The sequence below is a fragment of the Acanthaster planci genome, linkage group LG15 (assembly GCF_054643075.1).
Source record: "Acanthaster planci isolate LZ-2023a linkage group LG15, COTS_SCS, whole genome shotgun sequence".
Classification (NCBI taxonomy): domain Eukaryota; kingdom Metazoa; phylum Echinodermata; class Asteroidea; order Valvatida; family Acanthasteridae; genus Acanthaster; species Acanthaster planci.
This window is the reverse complement of record NC_141791.1, coordinates 1643068-1668322: the sequence shown is the minus strand read 5'-3', so window position 1 is coordinate 1668322 and position 25255 is coordinate 1643068. Positions and strand designations below refer to the sequence as shown.

At 40.4% G+C, this 25255-nt stretch overlaps 1 protein-coding gene across 4 annotated transcripts; it reads left to right on the top strand.

Annotated features, from left to right (window-relative positions):
* Nucleotides 1-52: 52 nt before the first annotated feature.
* LOC110974509 (SH3 domain-containing kinase-binding protein 1-like) lies at nt 53-25069 on the top strand. 4 transcript variants are annotated; one of them, XM_022226205.2, is made up of 15 exons: nt 71-142; nt 383-550; nt 5943-6100; nt 8296-8392; nt 8776-9015; nt 10425-10612; nt 10952-11111; nt 13304-13494; nt 14104-14152; nt 14943-15136; nt 17319-17460; nt 17712-17842; nt 19878-20054; nt 21206-21403; nt 22127-25069. In XM_022226205.2, the coding sequence occupies exons 2-15, from the start codon at nt 547-549 to the stop codon at nt 22301-22303; spliced, it is 2106 nt and encodes a 701-aa protein (XP_022081897.2). In that variant the 5' UTR covers nt 71-142; nt 383-546; the 3' UTR covers nt 22304-25069. The 4 variants fall into 4 exon arrangements, with proteins under 4 accessions (XP_087002806.1, XP_022081897.2, XP_087002808.1 ...); XM_087146682.1 differs by lacking the exon at nt 19878-20054 and adding an exon at nt 19570-19591 and having other exon boundaries at nt 22127-22265; XM_087146680.1 differs by lacking the exon at nt 383-550 and having other exon boundaries at nt 53-142.
* Nucleotides 25070-25255: the final 186 nt, after the last annotated feature.

Below are 25255 nucleotides of genomic sequence, written 5' to 3'. Positions count from 1 at the left end.
CCATAACCAGCCCTGATTTCTTTCGTCTCAGGCGTTGAGTGAGATAGGGCGAGGGCGGGGGACGGGCAGAAATTGACTTAGCCCAGCTGAACCACTTTAAAGAGGATTTCTAGTTATATACTTAAATTTTAAAGGATTTTAGGTAATTAAAGAAAAAGTCCCAAACGTTATCAGACCCTTGAAACAGACACTTTGTTTTACTTTACACTCGTACAGGTAGCAATTTATGGTGGTTGATCATATTTGGTAGTATTGGCTAATATGACGAAATCCGGTGGAACAGGTAGTTTCCTTCCTTCCAATGAGGCAACGCCCCTTTATTTGCCGTCGCTTAATCGGTTGATCAGATCACGTGACTTGTGACCTCTTTCCAATTTTAAAGGTCACTGAGGTCACGACTATTGCGGAAGTGAATAACATCAAATTCAGTTACCCGGCGTATCGGAACTCGAGAGGGAGGAATTTCGAGTGCAAGCGGCTCGCTGTTTTGGATGTTTACAACGTTTACGGCTTTTTGTAAATGTGTCACAGCTAACGGGGGCAAAAATGGGTGAGTCGGTAACATCAAGAAGGCAGTGAGATTCTATTCTGTGCAATTTGTTGTTCAGGTAAACGGGGCAAAATGCAAACACCGAGAGCACCCTTCGCGTGCGGATGTATTCGCCTGCTCCGTCTACATGTACATGTACATATGTACATGACTTTATAATGTGCACAGACATATACATGATGCACAAGCTATGCTCGGCGTAGGCCCCAGTGTGTATATTGCGCGTCAGAAACAGGTGGTTTGTTTCTTTTGTAATTTAACCAGTTCCGTGAAAAATTGTTTGTGTTGAATTGTATTTTCTGCCATGAGATTTTTGTTGTCCCAAAGCAGTAGCACTTTAACTTAGCAGAGTATGACCTGTGTACATGTGTGTCAATAAAGCTATTAGTGTACTGGGTCATGAATGGGTATTTCACCAAACAGGTCAAAAACTGTGTTAAAATTTTGGCTTCAACATTGTAAGAAATGTGTCCATCATGCACTATCATGGGTCGAACAAGTGGAAGACCATTTTGTCCCTAAATACGTACATGTACCTGTTTGTTTATCTACAAATACTGAATAAAATGATCAGTAACTTTGAAAAGTTGTGCACAGATGTCTAACACACACTGTCTGTCTAAAATTTTCACATTTCATGACCTGGTTTCTTGGTTTTTGAAAACCTTAGTCAGTTTTGGTATGGTTGGGGGGCATGCACTGTCACTTGATAGTGCTGCACTGTCTACCCTGGACAGTGTCTCCATCTTGTCCTCCTTCTCAGGAGTCTTTACACAGTATGATTTCAAAAGAAAACCTTATGGACTGAAGGCAGTAGGATCAAAAAATGTCACGTAGTATCTGTCGCTGGTACAGGGCGATCAAATGATTGTGTATATCCAGTGATTTGGTGGATCAACAATGTGAAAGTACAGGTGTATATACCAAATTGCAACTGAAATTGTAATTGAAAGTAACCAATAGGTCTCTCTCAAATGACGTCACCTCCTATGGATTGCCAAATTATACATCTGCAGTTTAGACATGAAAGTCTGGTGATACACATCGGCTGCACCATCTTTCTAAGATATTTGGATCAACAAATGTGCGTATTGGGCATTTGCACACTGTATCAACATGCACCTGATGGCGTTGAATACGCAGTCATAATTTTCGTACAAGAATGGCATCCAGTGAGAGAGATCTATGGAATAGATGGTTTCAAAAACTGAAGTTGTGTACATGTTAACTGTACGATCTTTATTACTTGACAGTACTTGAGAGGATAGTGGATTATTTGTATTAGTTACAGTATGATACATGGAAACGAAACTTTTTGAAAACGATGCTTTTACTCTATAGAAGATGGCAAGATATCTTACTGATAGGCATCAGTAAAATTCCCCTGTAGTAGTGTAGCATATCAGCTTTCAAAAAGTGAAAACATGTCCTAAAAAGCCAAGTATATCAGGGAAAAAAATATTGAAAATTTACTTGGAGAGCACTTGGATTTTTTCTGTCGATAGCTCTTCTTTAGAATTGATGAAGACTGAGAATATCCAAATATGATTGTGGGTTTGGGGAGTTTTTGTTTGTGCTTATTCACGTCCTCTTTCCCTTGAAACAAAGCATGATTAAAATATGAAACCACAATATTGATTGTGGCTTTCCAAAATCAGGAAATCAGACTTTTTCACCCGAATCCCTGGTGATTTCTACACACACAAACACACACATAAAAGAGGAAACCATGTCATGTCATACTGCATACTGTATAAATTTGTATTATTTTTTCATAATTTAGCACTTAATGGGGAAAATAATAATGGGGAAAAGCTCTGGACTTTTATGGTTTCATTTTGTCGAGTGTTTCAGTTTGAAGTTGACTTGGAAAAGTACAATTGCAGGGTGTGTCACAAATTCTGTTCTTTGTTGCGTTATTATGAATTCAGCAAGTGTCTTTAGAGTCGCTTGATTCTTATAAGCTGACTGATCTGATGTCCATACCTTCGGGCAATGACGAACAGTTCAGGGACAGGGTTAAGTACAGAGGTTGTGCATGCAGGAGCTGGCTAGAGCATTGCTTCAGGGCCAAATTGCATGTGTAGGCATTATGATTAGAGATTTACATACTCAATGAACGGCCCCAGGCTTGTATTATCCAGCATGTGAAATATTCAGGAGTGCACTGTTTACATCAGTGAATACTGAAAAGATCCAATCCTGCTGTTGGACTGCTACTTGCTCCACAAACATGTGTATCAGTGGACATCTACATGGACGGAATAGTTTTGAAATCGTAAAAAAAAACCCAGAGAATTGCATGTAATTTCTTGAGCAAACATCCGCTGCTGGTTTTTGTGAAATGAATCAGGAAGTTGTAAAAGCACATAAGCCACATTTCTGCAGAAATGTGTACCATGTATTTAGAAGAGGATATGATTTATGCAGAAGATAATGCTACATGTACATGTACGTTTTGTAAAGGACAATTAATTAATTAATTAAACGAGTATTGTGTCTACAATGTAACCTTCAGAACACAGTGCATGGCTTGACTAAATGGGAGTGTGGTTTGAAGCTGAATTTATTTACACTGTTCACTGCACTCCACTGCTCTCCACAGTGTCTCATTAGGATTATATATGCAAATGAGCACCAGGGACCAGTGTCACTGGTACTCTTGTGGAGCATACACTACAGATCAAAGGTCAAATGCTATACATGATAATATCAGGAGGGATGACCCTGTGATGGGGGGGGTCCTGCCCCCATGATGAAGGTAATGATAGAAATGATGCCTCTTCAGACCAAATTCCATGTAGTGTGGAGCAAATGTCACTCAAAAAATTGAAATTTTTAATTCTTAAAGGGAAAAAACTCTCATTGTGGAAAATGGTACATGTAACATGTCTCCTATTTTGTGCTGAAAAAATGGTGAGAGTCTTTATTTTCTTCTTGTTTAATACTCTCTGTTCAGTGACATGTATATATGTACATAGGTGCCTGTCATGGCATAGCGTTAAGGATTCCTTGCAGAAATGCCCTTGGTTTTGGGTAGTACGCACGGCAAAGGAAGATTAAGTAATTGCTTGAGTTCAGAGATCAGTGAACAATGTACACAATCAGTGTTGACAATGTACAAAGAATTTCACAAAAATTGTAATATTTAGTCAACAACACAGACATACGAATACCTTCAGGTGTTATTTACTCCACCTTGCTAAGTCTACAAATATAAACATGGAATGTTGTATTATATATGCATGCCACTTCCTTGAGCAATAGTGCGATTATTACATGACATAGGCCACCATAAGAAAAAAAATCTACTTATACACACAACTCAGGCACAGGATGCAGCCATAAAAGCCAGGTTGCCATGAATCACTCAAGCATTGGGGATCAAAAGATTTATTCAGTACTAAAGAGAAAGGTGACCTAAGCTGTACGTTGCTCAGAGGAGCGGTGGGTACATGTACGTAGATTGTCTGCCCGTGGGGCAACTTTAATCCTGTCGTCAGGTTTTGACAAGCCTGTCACTTTGGCCCACCATGGCAATGTTTTTTTCCTCATAATACAACTGTAAATTTGTGAAAAATAAACTTGAACAATTTACACTTATATTGGAGGAATTATTGTTAATTTATGCTTCTAAACTTTCAGGGTAGGGCCTACTTGAGTTGTATTGGATGGGCAGAGTTATTGAAGGACTGTATCCCACAAAGGAATTTTGAAATCTACCAGGGCAGAATTTCATGGCTCTGCTTACTGTCTGAGAAGAATTCTTGCTGATTATAACGGAAAATTTAGTGTTAACAAATTGGCTTGTAAAATTTCATAACTTAGCGAGGAAATTTAGGTGGTGTACTTTCATTAAGCCCACAACTAAGAGTACTGTGCTTATTTTGTTGTTTTGTACTGAATGTTTTCTGTAAGCCCTATAAGTATAGAGGGTTTGCATGGCTGCCATCTTGCAGGCAAGTGCTTTTTGCCATGGGGTATCCACAAAGGAGCTTTCCCTATGAAACCAGAGAACTGCCCTGCGAGATGGCTACCACACAAAGCCTCTATAAGTAAAAAGCTTATTGTGATTAGCACAGGCATGTACATGTAATTAACCCAGTGTAGGTGCATGTAGAGGATGTGGGTGTATTGTAGTCTACCTGTGCACTATCAAGTGTACTTGTTCATTCACCTGTTTTGATGTAAGGATGACATCAGGGAAAGCCCCTACTCTTTCACAATATCTGACCTTATCATCACTGATATCTGAGTAATTAAAAAATCCTGGAAAAGCAATGAATCAACTATGCTGACAATTCTATGTTGTTGGAGGGCCAAAATCTTGATAGAGTGAATGCCAAACGTTTCACTTTGTAATGGCTGCATATTAAATTAAGATGCAAAGCACTCAAAACATATATCTCGTCAGAGTTTTAAATAAGAAGTTGAGCTCAGGCGAAAACAAGTCATTCACAGTTGCCATTCAAAGTTATGTTTGAGGATAATTTCTGTAACTCTGAATGTGTCATTACAAATACAAAGGATCAAGTTAAAGGTTAGGAATATGAATTAAAGGAAACTAAAGCCATTTATCTGAACAGAAACAAATTCAGAAGTTCCTCTCATCGGAAATGTTGGAAGTGTTAATAACAAAATTTCACCTTTGCACAGTACCGGTATGTAAGAAATGACAAGTCGGAAAGTTCCAGACCGACAGGTGATTTGAGCAATGTGGAAGAGCTGCATGCATAAGGAGAAAAACTAGGACTAAAATTAGAATAGGACAGCGTAGTAGTTGGAGAAATACCGGTATTCCTAAGTTTAGTCATCTTAGTTTCTGCCGTCCGTGTCCTCTTTGAAACTTCAGCAACAGGAAATCTATCCTGAAATGTACGATTACAATGAAAGGGATCACCTTTAATGCATGTGTTGTGAAGATCACTCTCATTTACAAGTACTTGGTTTAATATCAAGGACTCACATGTCCTCAAACAAACATGTCTCAATTCAATTAGTGCTATTCTTTTACATGCACAAAGTTGGGTTACAAGACCAAAACTATTTTTTGTGTGTGGAATTTTCACTTTCGGGAAGTTGGTGTGCTTAGTATTGGTACATGTAAGGGTGAGATATCATTCAGTTGTAGCGGCAGTTGGGAAATGACCATGAAAGAGCTCATAAAATTTGCTGACGATGTCTGTTTCCTTAACAATGAACTTAATTTCTCAGGGGTATACTTCACTTTAGGCGCTTGATTTGATTAATGAGTTGGGAATGTGATTGAAATTTACCATGAGAGTTGTTTCCTTGTCCATCTTTAACCCAGTTCATGTATGAACAAGCATGACTGTTGGTGTTTTTTGTCACCCAGTGTGACCTCTGACCTGTGACCTTGTTTGTCCCACAGTGGAAGCCATAGTGACATTTGATTACGATGCCACGCAGGACGACGAGCTAACCCTCAAGGAAGGGCAGACCATCACCAACATCACGGTGATGGAGGAGGGATGGTGGGAAGGGGAGCTGAATGGAAAAAGAGGATTGTTCCCCGACAACTTTGTTGAGGTAGGTACCATCAGATGAGCTTGGTATTCCTCAATTTAGATCTGAGAACAAGAGGTCTAGAGAGGACTGTTCCCTGGCAAACTTTGTGAAGGCAAGTACCCTTTTTTATAGGCATGATATTCTTCATGTAGACTGGAGAATAAAAGAAGACTGGTACTGAAAACTTTGTGGAGGTACAGTTTGTTTAGCTACCTAGAGGATAGAGAGTATTTCTTGTCCAGATCTGAGAACAAAAAAATAACTTCAGCAAGGACTATTCCTGACAACTTTGTGGAGGTGGTTTGATAGATGTGGTATTCCTTGTGTGGACCTGAGAACATGGGATGTTTAGAGAACTGTTCTCATATTTTTGTCGAAGTAGGTATATTACATGTACATGTACCCTTTGGATCTCGGCATGGTGTAGGTATACCCCTAATGCCTCACTCGTTCCCCAGGCCTTGGGCCTTCCCTGGTAAGGCCAACAGAATTTGGTGGTGTTGTGAGTTTTCTGCTCAATACAGTGCAATCCAACAGCTCAAGTTGATAGTGACTTCATGTAAAATGATCAACCCAAATCCAACAGAATCCAACTGTATCTCTTTTTCTGTTGCCTTCTGAATCAAAATGCAACACAGACTAACTGTGCCCAGTTTCCAACTCAATCTAACAGTGTCCAGCTTCTTACATGAAACTGCTAACTCCCACAGATTTCAACAGGAACAAGTCCCATGAGTTTATTGCTCAATCCTCCCGGATCCAGTTGCGGGCTAGCAGCAACCAATAATTGGATCCTGTCGGAGTCGGTATGGTTTGAGGGGTTCCTTGTATCAGTTTGAGAAAAAAAGAGTGAGTGCAGTTTGTATCCACATTCAGTGATGGGCACTGAACGGCAAGCAGTGTGTCCATGAACTGGTTTAGGGTCAGCCATTGGAAAATCATGCATAAATCCTGTAGAAACCCATCAAATAAGTTGAAGGAAGCTGAAGACAGTAGGTAAACGGAGGGACTTCCATAATTACAGGCGTTTACTCTAGTATGCATTTGTGTATGTCACACTTGATTTTGGGCACCCCCCATCATTGTCTAGCTCTTCTCAAATTGGTGTCCCTTTTTGCTTTCTGAATATTTCTAAGATTTTCTAAACCCACTTCCTCATAAACATGTTCCCCCCCCCCCGCGACATCATGTTGGCTCCTGTCCGGTTCCTAGTCTAGACTTCTTCTTTGAGTACGGCTGCTTGTAGTTAACTAATGTGCTGGTTGACACCAAGTTTTTCAGGATCACTTGGTACCCCAAAATGCCAATTTTCAATACCTTATACTGTTTTGGAAACTGGACAAAGTTGGATGATACAGTACATTGTGAAAGTAATCTGCCGTTGTTTCAGTATACCCATTAATCATGGCCATTGGTTAGTATTGTAAGCTGACCGAAATTGGAATTCTTGTTTTGGGCCTTGGGGGTATCCCTTCATTTGTCGAAAACTTGTCAAGGCAGCGACTGGCTTCCTATTCTGTGTAGGACAGTATCCGAATATGGTACTGCTCTGCTTGGTGAATTGACCACTGCTTCATGTTGTTGCATTAATTTCCGACTGAGTTCAACAGAGGGTCATCCATGTGATACAGGATATCCCCATGAGATGTCATTGTTGCTTGGGTGACCTCACAGCAATCTGGCTAACCAACCAGGGAGTTTTCGTCACAGCTCTATGAATTGCTGTAGTCATTTTTGCTAAGTAATAAATTCTTAACCCTTGGTTCATGGTCTCATTTCCTTAATAAAATCAATAAGTCTACGCAAAAAATACAAGTACATGAATTTCTGATGAAAAAGACATTACCATCTTGGATGCGAAAAGGGTGTGTCTTTGAAATGATCAGCTCATTGCTAGGGTCTGTTTCATCTTGGTGGCAGATTTTGTAAACATGATCTACGAACAAGGTTCACTGTCTAATCCTAGTGTCATGACTGACAATAGCAGAAAATACCGGTTAGCAGTATTTTCTTGCTTAGCAGAAATCGGATGGGAACCAGTCACTAACTGCATGCTATTTTGGTTGATAACCTGATGTTGGCTTACTGCTCAGCACAGAAACCAATTTATTATTATTTCTACGGGAGCGTCATGAAATTGGTCCGTTCATGCCACATATTTTCATAGGTATGCCACCGGCTGTAATGTCCTGATTCTTTGTCTTTTTTCTCCTCAGCTCATCAACAAAGACAAGCCTCCACCAGTCAAGGGAAAAGCCCCTTCTCCACCCCCCGCGGAAGTCAACGGCGACTCACAGGATGTTCCCAAGAGAGGTCAGGAAACTCAACTCTCTGACTTTTAGCAAATTCTAAAGGGATTGACAGTGGTGGATTAACAGCACTTCTTGCTTAAATTTTAGTCACTGGTGGAGGTTTTAGACTGTTTTGCTTAGTACATTCATCTGTTTATTTAGTGTGGAAATGCTAAGTCATTTTATTGGTATTTTTTGCAGTTTGGACGCGGACTTTTCCATCTTAATTTTTTTGTTATTCCCTTGACTTGATGATAACACTTCTTAAATCCATACACCCCAAGCCCCCCTAAACTGGTCCTAAAATTACCCCTGATTTTATTTCAGTACAGAAGAGGGAACAAAGTTAACATTTTGTCACATTCTTCATTAAAAAATCATCTCTCATCACCGGTGCTTTGACAGAGGGCTCGGAAAAGACGAAAAAGCTACGTGCCAAAGTGGTCTATAGCTACCACCCGCAGAACGAGGACGAGATCAGTCTAGAGGTGAACGACATCATCGATGTGACCGGCCAACCAGAGGACGGCTGGTGGGAGGGAATGCTGAAGGGCAAGAAGGGGATGTTCCCTTCCAACTTTGTGACCGTGATCGAGGGGGAGGATGGAGCGGGAACAGACAAGACAAACGCAGCAGTAGCAAAAGGTACGTCAACATAACAGCAACATATACAAGAACGATGGGAGTTTGTAACAACCACGGCAGTAACGACAACACCACTGTGATGAAAGTACCTGTAGCTAAATCAATCAGAGATAAATCAGCAATGCCCAGGAACAGCAGCAAAGTAGTGAGAGCAGGAGCTTTCAAGGCAGCTGTAACAGTAGGTCAGGCAACAGCAGCAAAGACTGCATATGTTGCTGTGTCTTTGATAGCCGCAGCATGGACAGCTGCAGTCTAAACGGGAGTAATAATAGCTGCTGCAGGAAGCAGCAAAGCAGCAAAACTGACTGCGGCAGCGACAGCAGAGGCAGAAACAATGACAACAGCAATGTTAACAGCAGCAGTCACCAAAATACCAGAAGCGTTGTCAATGTTAACAGCAGCAGTCACCAAAATACCAAAAGCGCTGTCAGTGTCAACTGTAGCACTCGCCAAAATACCAGAAGCGCTGTCAGTGTCAACTGCAGTAGTCGCCAAAACACCAGAAGCGCTGTCAATTGCAGTAGTCACCAAAATACCAGAAGCGCTGTCAATGTCAACTGCAGCACTCGCCAAAATACCAGAAGCGCTGTCAATGTCAATTGCAGCACTCGCCAAAATACCAGAAGCGCTGTCAATGTTAACAGCAGCAGTCGCCAAAATACCAGAAGTGCTGTCATTATCACAGCTGCGAGAGTGGCCATGGTGTTGCAGCCGCAGGGCCTCCCCCAGCAACAGTAGCATAAGTGGCGACAGCAGTGGCTGAGAACAGCGATATCCTCATAGACAGCAGCAACAACACAGAGACCATAGAACAATGGTGACATACTTGAAGTAGGACACTTTTGCCTGAGATTTGGCAAAGGTGTTCAGGAGATGAAGTTTCCGAACTAAATAGATTCTGAAACACATACCAAACATTTACGACGATAGATGTCCTGAACCCCTTCACTCCGGGAGACGTTGACAGCTGTGGCGTTGTGTTAGGATTAGTGCATACCACACATTCTATTCATCATGCACCTGCAGTTTCAATGTGGGCCTGCTGCTGGACAGGGCTTTGCATACTGGGCACATCGCAGCCCAGCAGTCACGGTCAAAAGAATTCCGGCGCGAAGGGGTTAAATGATGATAATAATAATAAATATACTTGTAATGTGTAGATATCAATGTGACTGTTTTCAACTGCATGTAAATTTTGATACCATAGTATAAGCGTCTCTTACTCAGTTAGGTTGTTGGAGAACTACTTAAGGTCTGCCTTATTTGATTTTGCTCATTTTCGCAGATTCGCAGATTTTGCTATTCCCAATTCTTCTCACATGCGTTGCCTTTCTGTAAAATGCAATGCAGACATTTAAAGCTCTTCCTATCAGCCAAGTTAGTTGCCGATGTTGTGTTTATTTTTTTAGAGGAAGCCCCACCCCTACCATCAGAGCCTCCCAAACCAAAGCAGCCCAAAATCAAAGGCGTCGGTTTTGGTAACATCTTTGCTGGTGGGGAAGTCAAGTTAAGAAAAACACCTGCGAATTCCTCGTTAGATCATTCCAAAAAAGACCCCTCCAAATTGGGTGGACAGAGCGAACTGGCACAGAAAAGGGTAAGTATTTTTTCTTGTTTCATTTCAATAAAAATAATCAGATTTGGTGAGGGCAAAGCACAAAAAAACAGTACACATAATTAATAATCCTGATAGCAGGAACTAGACCAAGATGGTTGCCTTTGATTCATACAGGTTTGTTTGGTACCACTGATGTAATAGTCTGGCACCTTTACCTTTTTCATTTCTACTTGCTTCCAAGTCAAGCCATTCACATTGTGATCTTGAAGCATCCACCACACTTAAGATTATGCCCATTTGCCTTGGTAATGACTAATATACATGTACGTTTATTTCAATACCATGGTTATTATCAATTTCACTTTGTCATTTTGATAGCTATCATTGAAAAAACCTGACGCTGTCCCATCTCCAACTTCTGCCGTGAACACGGAGGCAAAGCCAAAAGAGGACTCCAAGAAAGAGAGCAAACCAGAAGTGAAGAAGGAGGAGAGGAGAAATTCCAAACCAGCGGAGGACGAAGAATTTGAAGAAATAGGTAAGAATTGCATCAATTTTTGCACTTTCAAGGTCTCCGTTGCTCAGGAGAAATCTTGCTAAGTAGATTTATGCTTACATGTAAGTACAAACCCACTGAAGAGCTGTCACTGGAATTGTACATGGCATGATGGTTTTGGCTGGAAACCTGTAGCTGGTTTTGCCAATATAATGCTCTCTGCTCAGCAAAAAGGATATACATGTATTATGTGCACAGGCTACCAGGGAAAATTGACTGGTGATCGTCGCCCATACTTAAAGTGATTGCTGGTTGTCTTTTGGATCTGAGTTGGATGCATTGTAGCAGGATTTGACAGAGATAGGATTTAATCCACCTCTTATTGTAGCCACTTTAACTTTATGGTCTAGGCATTGTTTAATCAACCCTGCTACAGAGTACCGAAGTGTGACATCACTTTTCACCAGAAAAAGCAAACTAGCGTAGCTCAGGAGTCATCCAGTACATAATTTGGTATACAGTAAATCAAAAGTAATGTTATCATACCGATGTCCTCACTGCAAGAATCATGAATGGTCCGTATGTTGTCAATCAAGAGCAAAGGTCATTGCTATGGTGACCTCATCCCCCTCAGCCCAGGAAGTTTGGCTTTGCCCCAAGGGACAGCTTCCTGCTTGTAGCCAGGAAGCCAACAAACCAGCTGGTAGTTGGCCTCGGTTGGTGTCCGGTATCTGCTGCACAATCGACTGTATAGTCCCCCCCACAAAAAAATATACGCCAAGCCTTGAGTGTTGAATAAATTGTCAAACGGAATTGAGTGACACCAACCTGGAGGCTGTGAATTAACGTTTTTTGTCGGTCAGTGAGGGATCAGTTGGCACATGTTGTGGTATGAGCGACCAAGGTGGGTGGTTTAAACCATGCACTGTGTCATTCATGGTGACGTATTCTGTACGTGCTCTGATGACCAGTCAGTTTGTAAATAAGTCATTTAGAATTGGGCTCGCCACTGACAATGAGTTAGCTACCGAAATAGGACCTGTTTCAATGTGTGGTTTTGTGAGAACGTGTCCTTCTTGGGAAAGAATCAAGTAAGGAAGTGGTGCATGCATCGTACCGTTCCTGTAGTGGATATGTGGGTTGGGTATACATGTACAATGAGCCAATAGCAGCACCTGTAATATAATGCCAAAAACATAAAACCTAATATTTGATTGGATGAATGGTATCTATTTTTAGCAGGTGGAATTTGGTTTGGTATCACACCAATTTGGCATTATGCAGATTCTCAAAACTAAATTTTTGTGTTTACAGTTACTTAGAGCTGCATTTTTGTTTTGACGCGAGACATGACTGTGAGGTGCTGATCTGACAGTCAGCAAAAACTGATTCCGATGTCGTGTGTACTGAATCTAGAGCAACAGCATGTCAAAGGGGAAAGGTTAAGAAGATAATTCAAACAGGAATCAATTTTTAAAAGTGTTTATGTTTTAAACAGATAAGTTGGAATGTTGTTTGCCAAAGTCCAATGTGTCTAGTTCATCTTTCTTGGTTGCAGTGTATTTAAGTTAACTTTATTGATGTGGTTTTCCTTGTGTGAGGTTTTCAAGCGCAATTAATACAGAGTCCAATATGAATATGAGCTTTAGCTAAATGGTCCTTGATATATTGTATCAAATAAAACTAATTTCAGACCTGTAATTCAATAGAGAAGTCAATTTTGCCTCATCCGACTGATGTGGTTGTCCCGGAATAGGAGTGCACTCCAGGATTTGAAACCTACCTTCAAATAAAAATTATAATTGTGTGCAGTTAAACTACCGTCAATGGATTGGCCTGGCTCATTTCCTGTTTTGGTATAAGTATACCAGCATGTGTTTGTATTGTCATATCCCCAAATATTTCTCTCTTTTTTGGAGGTATTTAAGTCACGTCTTTGGGGGACATCACTACTTCCTTGCCGGTGCTTATCATGGTTTACAGAAAAACTGGAGGTATATGCACAAGGAGTTGGCATTTGGAATTCTTGTAATTTTGGGAAAAAGAGTCATGAGATGATGTGTTACAGAATGTTCACGATTTGTAGGTGTGACACTTCCAGTCTTTACGTGGTTTTGAATCTCACTTACTCATTTTACCAAGTTCCTGTGTTCTTGCAGTAGTTCGGGCGACTTCCCGATATTTTCAGGCAAGTTTGACTGTTTGTATTTTTTTTCCTGGGCAATCACCAACAGTCCGAGAGAGGGCAAGAGTCACGTTCCCCTATGAGGCCCAGCACTCGGATGAGCTGGAACTGAAAGAGGGCGATATCGTGACGGTTCTAGACAAGGAGGCAGGCGACAGCGGATGGTGGTTTGGAGAGATCAACGGCAGGAAAGGGGTCTTCCCAGACAACTTTGTCACAATGCTGCCCCCAGAAAAAGAGGTGAGTCCATCGAGTTCATTCTCACCCCTGAGCCGACCATTGTTGTCTCAAACCAGCCTAGTCCATGTTCCAAAAGCATTACTCAAGAGGAATTGCCTTGAGCTGCTTCCTCAAGAGGCATCCACATCTCTGCAGAATTATTCTTCAGTCTAACAACATGAGATACGAGTCGTCAGAACTACTTTTTGAGTCGAGAACATATAACAATTCTCGGAAATGGAAATCAACAGTGGAGATGGAATTCAAGAAAAGCTGTGAATGTTTTCACTTGCATGTTGTACGCATTTAGCAGGATTGCAAGGAAAATAATCTGGACCAGAGTTTCACAAATAAGTGGAAAAAAGTATTCATTACAATTGGCATCGTACTTGTTTTTTTGTTTTTGTGTTTTTAACATGGAAATTGAATCAACCCCAGCCAGGTTTCTCTTTTGCTTTCTGTGCAAAAACTGCATTCCCAAAGGCGGAATTAGCTTAGGTTGTGTTTTTTGGCGGGACGGACTTTTTGTTTGTAGAAAATGAAAATGATAAAAGAACTGGTCACTCCCCGTTTGAGGTTGAATCTCTGCAGTGCATAATTAATGTTTGTTTGGTCTCTGGTATTCCACAGAAAGTTAAGAAAAAAGGACCAGCACCTATGCCAGAAAGACCAGCTTCAGGTAAAAGCTTATTTTCAGAATATATATATACATGTATATTTTTCATCACTTTCCTTTACATTTCCACGGTTAACTCCAGATGATGAAATTGAACTTGCTAAAAGAAAAGTCAAAGTGTATGCAGTCTGAATAACTTTGTAGCTCCACAGTGTTTCCGTGTTTTTCAAACAGTAGCATTATTTGCCAGTGCGATATATCTGGCAGCTCATTTAGCATGATGGCAGATAGCCAAGGGGGTTGGGTGTCAGGAATCATGGACGATACAGACGTTGCCGTGTATTGAATGTTTGTCCTTCGGGACTATTCTATGGCTTACTTGCTTCCTTGATGAGGGTTGGTCAGCCACAGGCATGTTTATCTAGTTTATTGATTGTTGAACAATCAGCAATCAGGAAGCAAATCTCAACAGTCTGGAATGAGCCAAGGTAAGGTCATGCAATCCAAGATGTATTTTCCCCAAGTGCTTGGCATGATGCATAATTGAACCTGTATCTATCATCCGGAGTCCTGACCAGCTCGTCTGTTTTTGGAACAGCATATCCAGATAATCTGATCAGAAAAGTCAAGACTTTCCACCTTTCCATGCAATATATAACAAGTTTACTTGATACATGTTCCCTTCTTTGATCAGTTGTTTAGTTTTTACATAAACCTTTTTTTTTAGAAATGGTCTTTTATGTTTCAGTAATTTTAATCGTTCACTAATTGTTGTCGAGCCTCAAAATGATTCTCTAAAGTTGGTTTTTTGATTCTCAAAGAGGCTCTTCTCTGCATTTTTCTTTTTGGATAGGACCAAAAGTGTTACCCACAGAGACCAAACTTGCTCCTGCCAGGGCCATGCCAACCAAACCTCCTCCTCCTCCCGTCGACAGTCCGATGACAGTCCCGCCTCGCCGGCCCTTGGCTGACACAGTCACGGCTAATGCACATCCCAAGGTGGAATCCCCTGCACCCAAGCCCCACCCCATTGCTGCGCCTAAGCCGGTAAGTACACTTCCGATGCCACTCTTGTCCATCGTCTAGATTAACTAAGACACGTGTGTGCGAAGGGTCTTATCAAGGCTTGCTCTTGTGGTAAACTAACAACCATCAGGATGTAATGGATATTGAAAAGTTTTGGCACAATGCCAGCATTGCAGTTCTTATCACAGAAAGGACACCAAACTTCTGCACCTGTCAAAAAGCCGTCAAGTTTGAACTAACAGAAATAATCCGTCCAGTGTTTTCAACAAAGGCAAATCTCTTGGGCGTCTGTTTTGATTTTATTTAAAAGATCTCTGGTCTTTCTGATATGGAATTATATACAAATTTAAACTAGAGTCATCATTGCGTTATTTCTGTGCTCATGAAATCTTCCACATTTTGTTTTTTCACATTTCAACAAAAATGTCTGCACATCTAGCCCAAGAAGGTGAGTTAAAAACAAAGGGAACGAAGGCTTCAATTCCTGTCTGCCGCACATTAACTTCGTGGGGCCTCTAGTGGTACTTGTTTGCTGGTAACCTGTGTACATTCTCAGGATTTGAATTTAAAAGAAGAAAGAAAGAAAATAAAATCTTTGAATAGTTTTCTTCAAAATTGAGATAAAGGACTATCTGTGTAAGAGTTTTTCTTTCATTTTTTTTATCTTATCCAGTTAACTACTTTTTTGGGATGATTTTCACCTTTGTTTTGGTCATTGCACACAGATTGGTATTCCAAGTATTTTAACAATGCAATTTTTTTTGTTCACATTGTTTGTTTGCATGTTTAAATCAGCATTTTACTTTTCCTGCCAAGTCAGTTGGATAAATATGGTGACTGATGATCAGACCAAATCAATTTAGTTTGCTAAGCCTTTAATTTCCTGTGCCATTTTATTTTTGATGTGCACCAAAGGAAAAGCCTTTAAGTCTTATAAAAATTGCATTCTATTTTTTTGGCTTTCTCTTTAAAGTTGTACACAAGTATTTTCAAGATGTATTTTTGCGTTGGGGAGATGTTAATTATATATAACGGGTTTTGCCCTACACGTTGGGTAAGGGCAAAACCCGTTATATATAATTGTACACAAGTAGTTCTTTCTGCACTGGCCTTTTTGAGGCTTTTTTCCCCCACTGTAGCTCTGTTATTATGTGATGCATGTTAACAAACATTCAGAAATACCTGGGACAGTTTTTCCTCTTCCTATCGGTCAAAATGCGTCATGTGAGCGTGTTTGAACATTTGATAATGCCCGCTGAGAAGTGATAATGCTAGCTGCATAAATCATGCGCTAGCATATGGATATGAGACAGTTTAATCGCGTCTGATTGGTCAGAAGTCGTACGACGCGCCACACATGCGCCATGTTCACTGATGGAGATTCTATTGGACAACTTTCAAAAGGACTATACCATAAAATGGACAGGGGTGTTCGGAAAAATGAAAATAAGTTTTAGAACAAAATCATTCGAAATCCATCATATGTTGACTTCTTCTGACTTTCTGAATAAAAAGGTATTTATGAATGGGAATAGATATGTGGTTGGCCAGTCTTAAACTAAGGTTTAAGACTGGCCAAGCACATATCTTAAGACCTTGCTCAGGAGAAGGAATGCTGATAATGCCCTTACCTGGGGTTCGGGCATTAGTCGCGTCCATTCTCTCAAGCGCATATTTATTCCCTTAGCGTTATTTCTTTGTCAGATTCCTTGTATAGCCATTATTTTTTCACTGTCATATCTAGACTTTGAGTGTTAGTTAGAAACTCGGCATATAAATAGAAAGATATGCAGGTAGTGGCATCAGACGGTAGAGTAATGCAATATGTCAGATAGTCGTGCCTCGTTCCCGTCACGTTGTGTTGTCTGTTCACATCTTGTTCTTGACCACGCTTTGCACCACCCTCACAGGGCTTATTTGGTAACCTGTGTCCACTCACACGGTGAGCATAGGTGAAAATTTACCGTAGATGCCATCTTGTTAAAAAGCTTGTAGATGGCCTTTCCTAGTATCTGCTTTCATGCCCATGTTTGAGCATGTGTTGGAATACTCACAGGAAGAATAATGTCTGGTTTTATCGACAGCAGCGTATCTAACCCTTTTCTTGTAAACGAGATACATGTGGCGTTTATTACTTCTGTCAAAAAGCTTCAGTTGTGTTTGCTTCTGAAAATGTAAGCCAAAACTTCCCTTACACCAACAGGTATTACCTGTTCCACCCAAAAAACCGGGCATAAAGCCTAAGGCTCCGCCCCCAAAGCCTTCGCAACCTCCTGAGCGTGAAGAAGCAGCTCCTCCTGTTGTGTTAAGGCATCAGCCGTCAGTGGAGAAAAAGGAGACCACAGGTTGGTATACGTTGTTACTCTTGGCCTGCCATCTCTGTAGGTGGTGTATAAGCTCACTGAAAGTCACCGATTAAATGGAAGCCAAACTTGGCCTGACCCTGCATACCAAGGACTGCACGTAAAGAAACTGGTGTCAAGGATGCACCAGCACCCAATAAACCTGAACCTCTACATCTGGAATGTCCGCAATTACAGTTTTTATAACGTTTTATTCATTTTTTTCACATTGATGACCATTTATGCAATGGCAGAGGGAGGTTTTGAGGATCTCAAGCCGGACAGTGGTCAGAAACTTACCCACATCACGCTCTCCCGGCCCAAGAATGCCAATCGGAGACCCCCCTCGGTGTTTGGTGGCCAGGGGGTGAACTTGAGCGAGGCGGTAAGTACTGAGCCTCGGCAGCCATCTTGGATTTTTCAAGTCAAGCATTATTAATGAATGTACAAACTAACTGCAGTGCATTGCATGTATGTGTAACATGCGCGCCTTCTCATCAAGCTTTAACTTAATGCAAAATTAACTTTAATTTCATCTGAATTTGAAACTCTATGAAACAATTGCAAAAATATGTAGCCACCATTTTCTTTTTCTTCTTTAATGAGAAAATCTGGGTAGAAAATGTAGCAAAATACTTGCAATCAGCACAGTTGTGAAACTTCCAACTTGTTGAATAGATGTGCCGTAAGTCCATTTATGGGATGTGCCGTGCAACTTGTCAGCTTGAATAAAAGCAAAAGCGGTTTCCTAATTTGGAAGGTGTCGACTGTTTAGTTTATCGTGTCCAAAACACAGCTGTAGAAGGTAAATATTTGTTTTCTTTAGAAATTTAATGGCTGGGCTTGATCAATTAGTGAAATGATTTCCCTCCTTTTGTATCTATGTTGGAAAACCAATTTATTTTGCATATTTCTTCTGGATGTGTTACCTCAGACTCTTGCATCCTGGCCTTCCCTCTACTAACTCATGCATGTTTTTCCTGTAGACCTTGGGAGGAACATCACCATGGCAACATGACATTACATTTCCATCCTCAGAAAGAAACTGCAAAAGATATGAAAAGACATTGTTCACCTCCATTCCTACTTTCGACTGCAGTTAATTCTTATCCTGTCTGAGCAAGACCAGCTACCTGTAACTCCTTATTCAAATACCTTTATGTAGGCAGTCAAGATTCCTTGAAAATATTAGTGAAAAAGTTACAAGTTGAGCTGGCCAGTTCATGTCACTAGAGGGTGCTGCACATGTACACTACGTTTAACACACAGACATATAAGTGCATAGACCACCAGTCTTGCGCGTATAAGTGTGATTTTGAAAAGCGTGGGCAAACAGTGGGCAAAATGACGGATGGCAGCGTGTTCAGTGCAAATTGCGTGTGACGCACTTAGATTGCATGTATTTATTTACACGTGCTCTAAAATATGTTCCTTGTTTACTCTTTGGTACTGCTATCTCTTCTATTCAAATGTTGCAACTTCATTGTTTCGAGTTTGCATGGGCCACATTAAGGAAACGAAAGATTTTTTTACAATTGAAAAATGGCTTCATAGAATTTTATGGCTGGGATTCTTCAATTGTGGTAAATTCCCTATACCGAGGGGGGAATTTGCCCGTGCTTTTGGTTTTTGTCGGGTGCTGTCTCGGCTATGGTACCCCTCTGTTGTTTTGAATAGGAGGCGCCTGTCTATGGGTTTATAGTCGATGGTTTTCCACTGTCCATATTTTAAAATATTATATCACTCCTCCTCTGATCAAATTCGAATGTAACATTACATGAATGCAGAAGAACACATGAATGATGTCTTTGAAAGTTATGAAAGTTTGACTTGTTGATACTCACAAATAATGTACAGTGTGATTGTGGATTTCATTAATAACATGTCAAAAGAGTATCTGCAGTCTTTGGACATCTGACCATCAGATCCACCGTCAATATGAAAAGTTTTATGTCATTATCCAATTTATCTAAACATTCCCAGAGTTTTTTGTGTATTTCTTTCACCCTCGCATTCTCACTTTTTTCTATCATTTGCCGTCGAGGTTTAACTTTTGATTTTACCTTTCCATTCACAAGCCTGTGTTATTGTCTTTCCCACTGCATTTCATAGCCCTCCAGTCGTAGAATCGCAGGTTTGTCTTGTTTTACATCGGTCTGATAGTTCCAAAATTACTGCCATTTCAAAATTTGTACATGTGCATGTAGGGTGTTGTTTCCTCACAGCTGTTCCATGTCTGCCATTTTGTTTTCGAAGCCCTCACCCATCATGCAAGAGACCACCCACAGTGCATTGCCATTTTTGTTCATTTGCATGTGCATGCTTCCTCCAATGTATCTTTTCTTTCCTTATTTTTTTTGGCTTTGCTAGTTTTTTGTTGTGGTCTCACATCCGTGTTAACCCCCTGTCGCTGTATGCAGAGACTCAAAGCACAGACGCATGAAGAGAATGCCGATACACCCGACGGCCCTGTTGCTAAGCCACCCGCTGCCGTAACCTCGCCAACTAGTCCTACTAATGCTAGCCAACCCCCCTGGGTTCGGGAGCTGAAGGCCCGGTCAATAAAGAGGCCTTCCCCTTTGGCCAAAGAACCCCAGGTGATGCTCCAGAACAAACCCCCCAACTTTTCGTTTTTTTTTAACTTCACCGCCAAGCTTAGGGACATGGCTAGAGGTGTCAGTAGTACAGGGTTGTCACTAAAATTTTGCCGAGTTTTCACATGTACGTGAGTTTTAAACGAATGAGTAGGAAACTTTTAGTGCCACCCTTCACAGCCCTAGAATTTCAATGGGGTTATTGACAAAACTGCGCTCAGCTTTATCATTTTCCATATTTACTCATTTCCAACCGTTTTCCACTCTGAAATGAGAATTTAGCTTTACACAACAAGCGCTGCATTTGTCTAAAGTACCATAACACAAGTTGGGTCAAATATGCACGGTAAACACATTCTTCCGACAGAATTCTTGGTTGTGCATTCAGCCTGAAACTTTCCCAAAGCATTTCAGATTCTGGTTAACTATCACAGTTGCAATTTTCTTCAGTACGACAGCATTGGAAGGAGAGGCATACAGTAGTTATTTCTTCCCAAAGTCCATGTGACAACCCTGAATTGCTTGGCTTGAGTTGTTTCTGTATACCTGTTTGTTACCTTAATAATGCTGAGTACACAGATTTTCTTGGAAGGTAAGTATGATTGGTAACTTAGGAAGAGCAACTTAAATTGCAAGCTTAAGTGCCATTTTATTCTGTTTACAAGGAGAAGAAGATTTTTTGTTTACTTTGAGTTTCAGCATGTTTTTGTTTGTTAACCTGAATATTCACCAGATTTTATTTTGCTTTTGTTTGTTGCTTCAGAGATTAGTATTTATACATTTTTTACTCCTTTTTTTTTGGTTGAAGTCTTCAAGTAATCACACGGTGGCTTCATTTATGAAGATGTTTTTAAAAAAGTGTGTATAATGCAATCAGATGCTTTGGAGCAAAGCTGGGTTTGACATATTTGGAGAAGTGTTCTTTTGATTAGATACATTTTCATAAAATCTGTTGTTTATTTACAGTCGCAGAATAGAAATAAAGACACTTTTGGAAACCTGATTCATTCTCGTCAGAATTAATACCACTTTTAATTCAAAATGATTTTTAAATATGTAAGCTGAAGGTCACAAAGTTTACATCTTTCATCACTCACACAACAAGAGGTCGACTTTATGTAATTTTCCCTTCACTTCCCCCCCACCCCCTCCAGCCGCCCGTCGAAAATGGCACCGTAGCGCCTCCACCCCGGCCCAAGTCTTCCCCAATTGGTCCAACGACGGCAATAGGAGCACCGACCCCATCCCAGACAGCCAAGGGCCCAGTAGAGATCAGCCCCTCCCCGAGCCCAGCTACAAGCAGGCCCACCAGTCTCGTTTCTGACATGGCTGGAGGTACTTCCAGTGCGCAGGTGAATTGTAGCACTAGTAAATAACACAGTTTTAGTCGAATCTACAACTTCCAAGTCTTCAGTGTGAGTCAGTCAAAAAGTGGACTTGAGTCTGAGCTCGAGTCCTATAACGGGAATTAAAAGATTTGCCATGAGGACCCATGATGCTGTTAATGGTGTCATTATTTCTGTTCTACCATTTGCAAGAAAGTGGGATAAAAAGTTCAGTAGGAAAAGATTGTCTAATGGTGACTCAGCATTAGCCTTCTCTGTACATAAGCAAAGCAAGTCTGCACCTGAAATAGACACAGAGGTAGCACAGTTTCCACCTGTAGTTAGCTAAACAGTCCTGCTTCGGTACAGAACCGGGAAGTGTGCCAAAGGATCCCTTGAATAGAGTCCAAGGACCATCTATGATCCTTTAGAAAGAGCAGTTCCTTTCTTTATTACATGTCAGTAGATAGTGTCCAATATCAGGAATAATGCTTTACAGTTTTACCACTGAGGACAGTTTCTTAAAGTCCAAGGCTGTAATTGGGCACGCTACCTGGTTAGGAATTCTGCTAAAGTCACAGCACTAGAGACTGTGTCCTACATGTATGTTATTGTCTATGGCTACAGCTATTCATCACAGACCTGTAGTGGCAAATAACTTAGCCATAGTAACAAAATCCCCCATTTGGTTACCACTTGAGGCTGAGCATCACTGATAGAGGTGATTTTCATCTCCGTCTGATTTCCCAGGTGGAAGAACTTAAGAAGGAGGTCAAGTCCCTCCAGGAGCAGCTGTCCAGCATGAGGTCAGAGTTCAAGAAGGAAGTGGTGAACCTGATGACAGAGCTGGACGAAGAGAAGAAACACCGGATGGCCATGCAGGTGGAGCTTGACCGCATCAAGAAGCTGGTCCTGGAGAAACAGTGATGACACACTCCTTAGCGATTACAAAAAAACTGTATAGGTATCATACACATTAGCTGCTGATCCAGGGGAACAGGTGGGCGGAGCCCGATGGGTTAGAAGGGTAGCACATGGGATGGATTTCTCCGATGGGATTGTAAACATGTACAAGGAGGTCGGTGAACCTGGCCTTTAGGGATTTCTCCCATATTGTTTACCCAGTGTTAAAAAGTATTTTGTTAGATGTTCAAACATTTGGAGCAGGTATTCCAATATTAAACATCTTGCATTCTCCACAAATTATTTGATCCCCTGTATTAAAAAAGTGGAGCTTCGAACCATTCTATTATATTTGAAAGTGTATATTTTTCCATCCCTGAGATCCATTCCAAGAAGAAATTACTGTTCCATTTCAGCCACCAAATATACTTAACTACTTTGAGGAATACTTAACGTGCCTTAGATTATGACAGGAATATGTACATAATTGGAAAATTGAAGAAAGAACCTCATAGAATTAGAGCAGTTGCAGGAATTTGTGAGTGGGTTTGTGCAGAGCCTCAGTGGATAAAAAGAGTCAATTCAACTTGCTCTCTTCCCTGATGAGAATTATTCTAACTCTGTACCGTTTTCTTCTTTTGAATTTCAATTGCCAAGAGCCGAAGAGTTTCAAGTTAGAAACTTTTCCAACTTTGACAGCAACAGAAGGTCAACAGATTCCAAATTGGGTTGAAGGCGTTGTATATAATCATTTTTAAAACTAGCCTGGGCATTTGTTTGGAAAATTTGCCCCTTTTTGGGGTCTTGTTTATTTCATACTTGGGAATGGAATGCCCAGCACTGTTTGTATGTTGTGAAATTTGGCTTTTGAAATTTGTGATAGGCTGTTCAAAGATTGGGTTTATTTACACGTTTCAGAATTAGTTTGATGTTGTCTTGGATGAATGTGTGAACTGAGTCATCTCAGAGAGGTAAAATTTAAAATGGAAATTTTTTTTTGGAAAATGGAGGTATTTAGCAAGCATGCATTTCCGTTAGAGAAAATTGAGGGGTTTTGCATGAAACATGAAAGTTAGGATCTGTGCGTTATTTTCCAGTGATGTCAGTAATACATTGTACATATTTCCGAGCTAATAAATTATAGATTTGTAATATTTGGATGCATTATTTTAAGCAATGCATCCACCAAAATGGTTATTCTTTTTATTCATAAACTCGTAATGTCCAGATGTAGCCAAAAATTACAATAATGAAATGGTATTTAGAAAGAGTGTGTTAAACTAATCTGTGGGAACATATCAGTTTTTACTTATGAGTCTAATACATTTCTGGTTCACAGTTGAAATATTTAGTAGTGTGATTATCAAGTAATTTGCACAAAGCTAGTATATCCAGAATTCCCAAACATACAAACTGCTGCCAATCACAGAGTATCTCAAGGAAGCAAGAATTAGGTTTTTCCCCCTTCGCGTTCTGCTATGTAATTAGGAAAAGCTCCTTCTCTACCTTTTGGCTGACTGCTGAGCCGTGTACAGAGAGAGTTGTGACATGAGTGTCACTATAGTTGGAAACAAAATGGCAGCCACCACTGCACGGGGACAGTTGTATACAAAAGCTGCATGCTCTACTGTACACAAAATGAACAGCCATTATGTTTCCAAAATCTGAAGCTGGTGGTACTCTCGTTATACAGCTCTGGCTAATTGTAGTAAACAGCTCTCAAGCTTCAGAGGTTTGACTTTGGTTCACCTGCTGTCAAAGGATAAGCCAGACACAACCACAGACAGCTGAGCAGAGAGACACAACCTGAAGTCAGTGATTCAAAAAAAAAAAGGAGACAAATGGGAAGGGGGGGGTTGAATCTTTCCTAATACTCAAAACTTACCTGGCAAAAGAGATATTAAGCCTTGCTATGCGGAAGACACTGGTAACCAAAAGGGATGGAGGACAGGTTGCCACAAAGTTGGCTTGTTTAGACTCATCTGATGTCGTCAACATTCTCAAAGAGCAAACACTGCTTCCTAGCGTGAGGTTTGTTGCCAGCAGTGTAGATCTTTTAATACACAATATTATTGAATAGCAAATATCTTTTTGTTGTGTGGATGCATATGGACTTTAAAAACTTAGGGGGAAAAATCGAAGGTAGTTATTGGAGAAAAGGAAGAGACTGCATTGAGTGATATTTTTGAACTGTTGATGATTTTGATGGCTCCCGAAGAATTTGCTCTCAAAACTTCTTGATGTCTGTGTTCCGTCTTCATTCTTCAGTATTTTTAAGCAAGAAATTTAGGAGTCCACACTTGACAAGGTCTGTTGTCCTCCAGAATGTACATGTTGTTTTGTTTTCTCTTTCACTGTTTAGTTCCCTTGTTTCTAATTCATTCTTGCTACTTTAAGCTTACCCAACCAAACCAAATTGCTAAGTTGTCAAGAGAATTGAAAGTACCTCTATCTTTCTTTGGTGATGTGATTTGCTCACCAAAAGTCAAGTTAAATTGATTCAGAAGTTTTGTCTTTCAGGAAGAGTATAAATTGCAATACCTGGCAGAATACATCTTCATGAACATTTATGGAAATGTTAAATCTTCTCTTGTTGCTCCTCATTCTTGTATAGGTCTTAATTCACAAAATATTTTGCTTTTGAATGAGATAGTAATTGTTTTGTGATTAATATTTTGAAAGATATTTTACTAAGAAAATTAAAGCTGAAGGTGATATAATTATACTGCTGTATGATATTTAAATAAAATAATTTGAATGAGAGGAGGTGTTACAAAGCTGGCAAAGAAATTATGGTTTGGGTTTGTTCTGTGAAGTTGCAGTTTTGAGGAGCTGGTACGTGTACCAAGATTTGGCAATTACCAAATAATTTGGCCCTGTATTTGTCCCATTCGTCGTGTTTTCTAGATGAACAAGTGTTTTGTACATGTATTTTGTTTGGAGAATTAATGACTGTACATACCGTGAAAGAATATC

Bases quoted from the DNA above. Each gene is read 5' to 3' on its own strand.
- LOC110974509 (XM_022226205.2), top strand. The intron at 9,016-10,424 runs GTACGTCAACAT...TTATTTTTTTAG, and splicing joins AAACGCAGCAGTAGCAAAAG to AGGAAGCCCCACCCCTACCA. The intron at 20,055-21,205 runs GTGATGCTCCAG...CACCCCCTCCAG, and splicing joins CTTTGGCCAAAGAACCCCAG to CCGCCCGTCGAAAATGGCAC.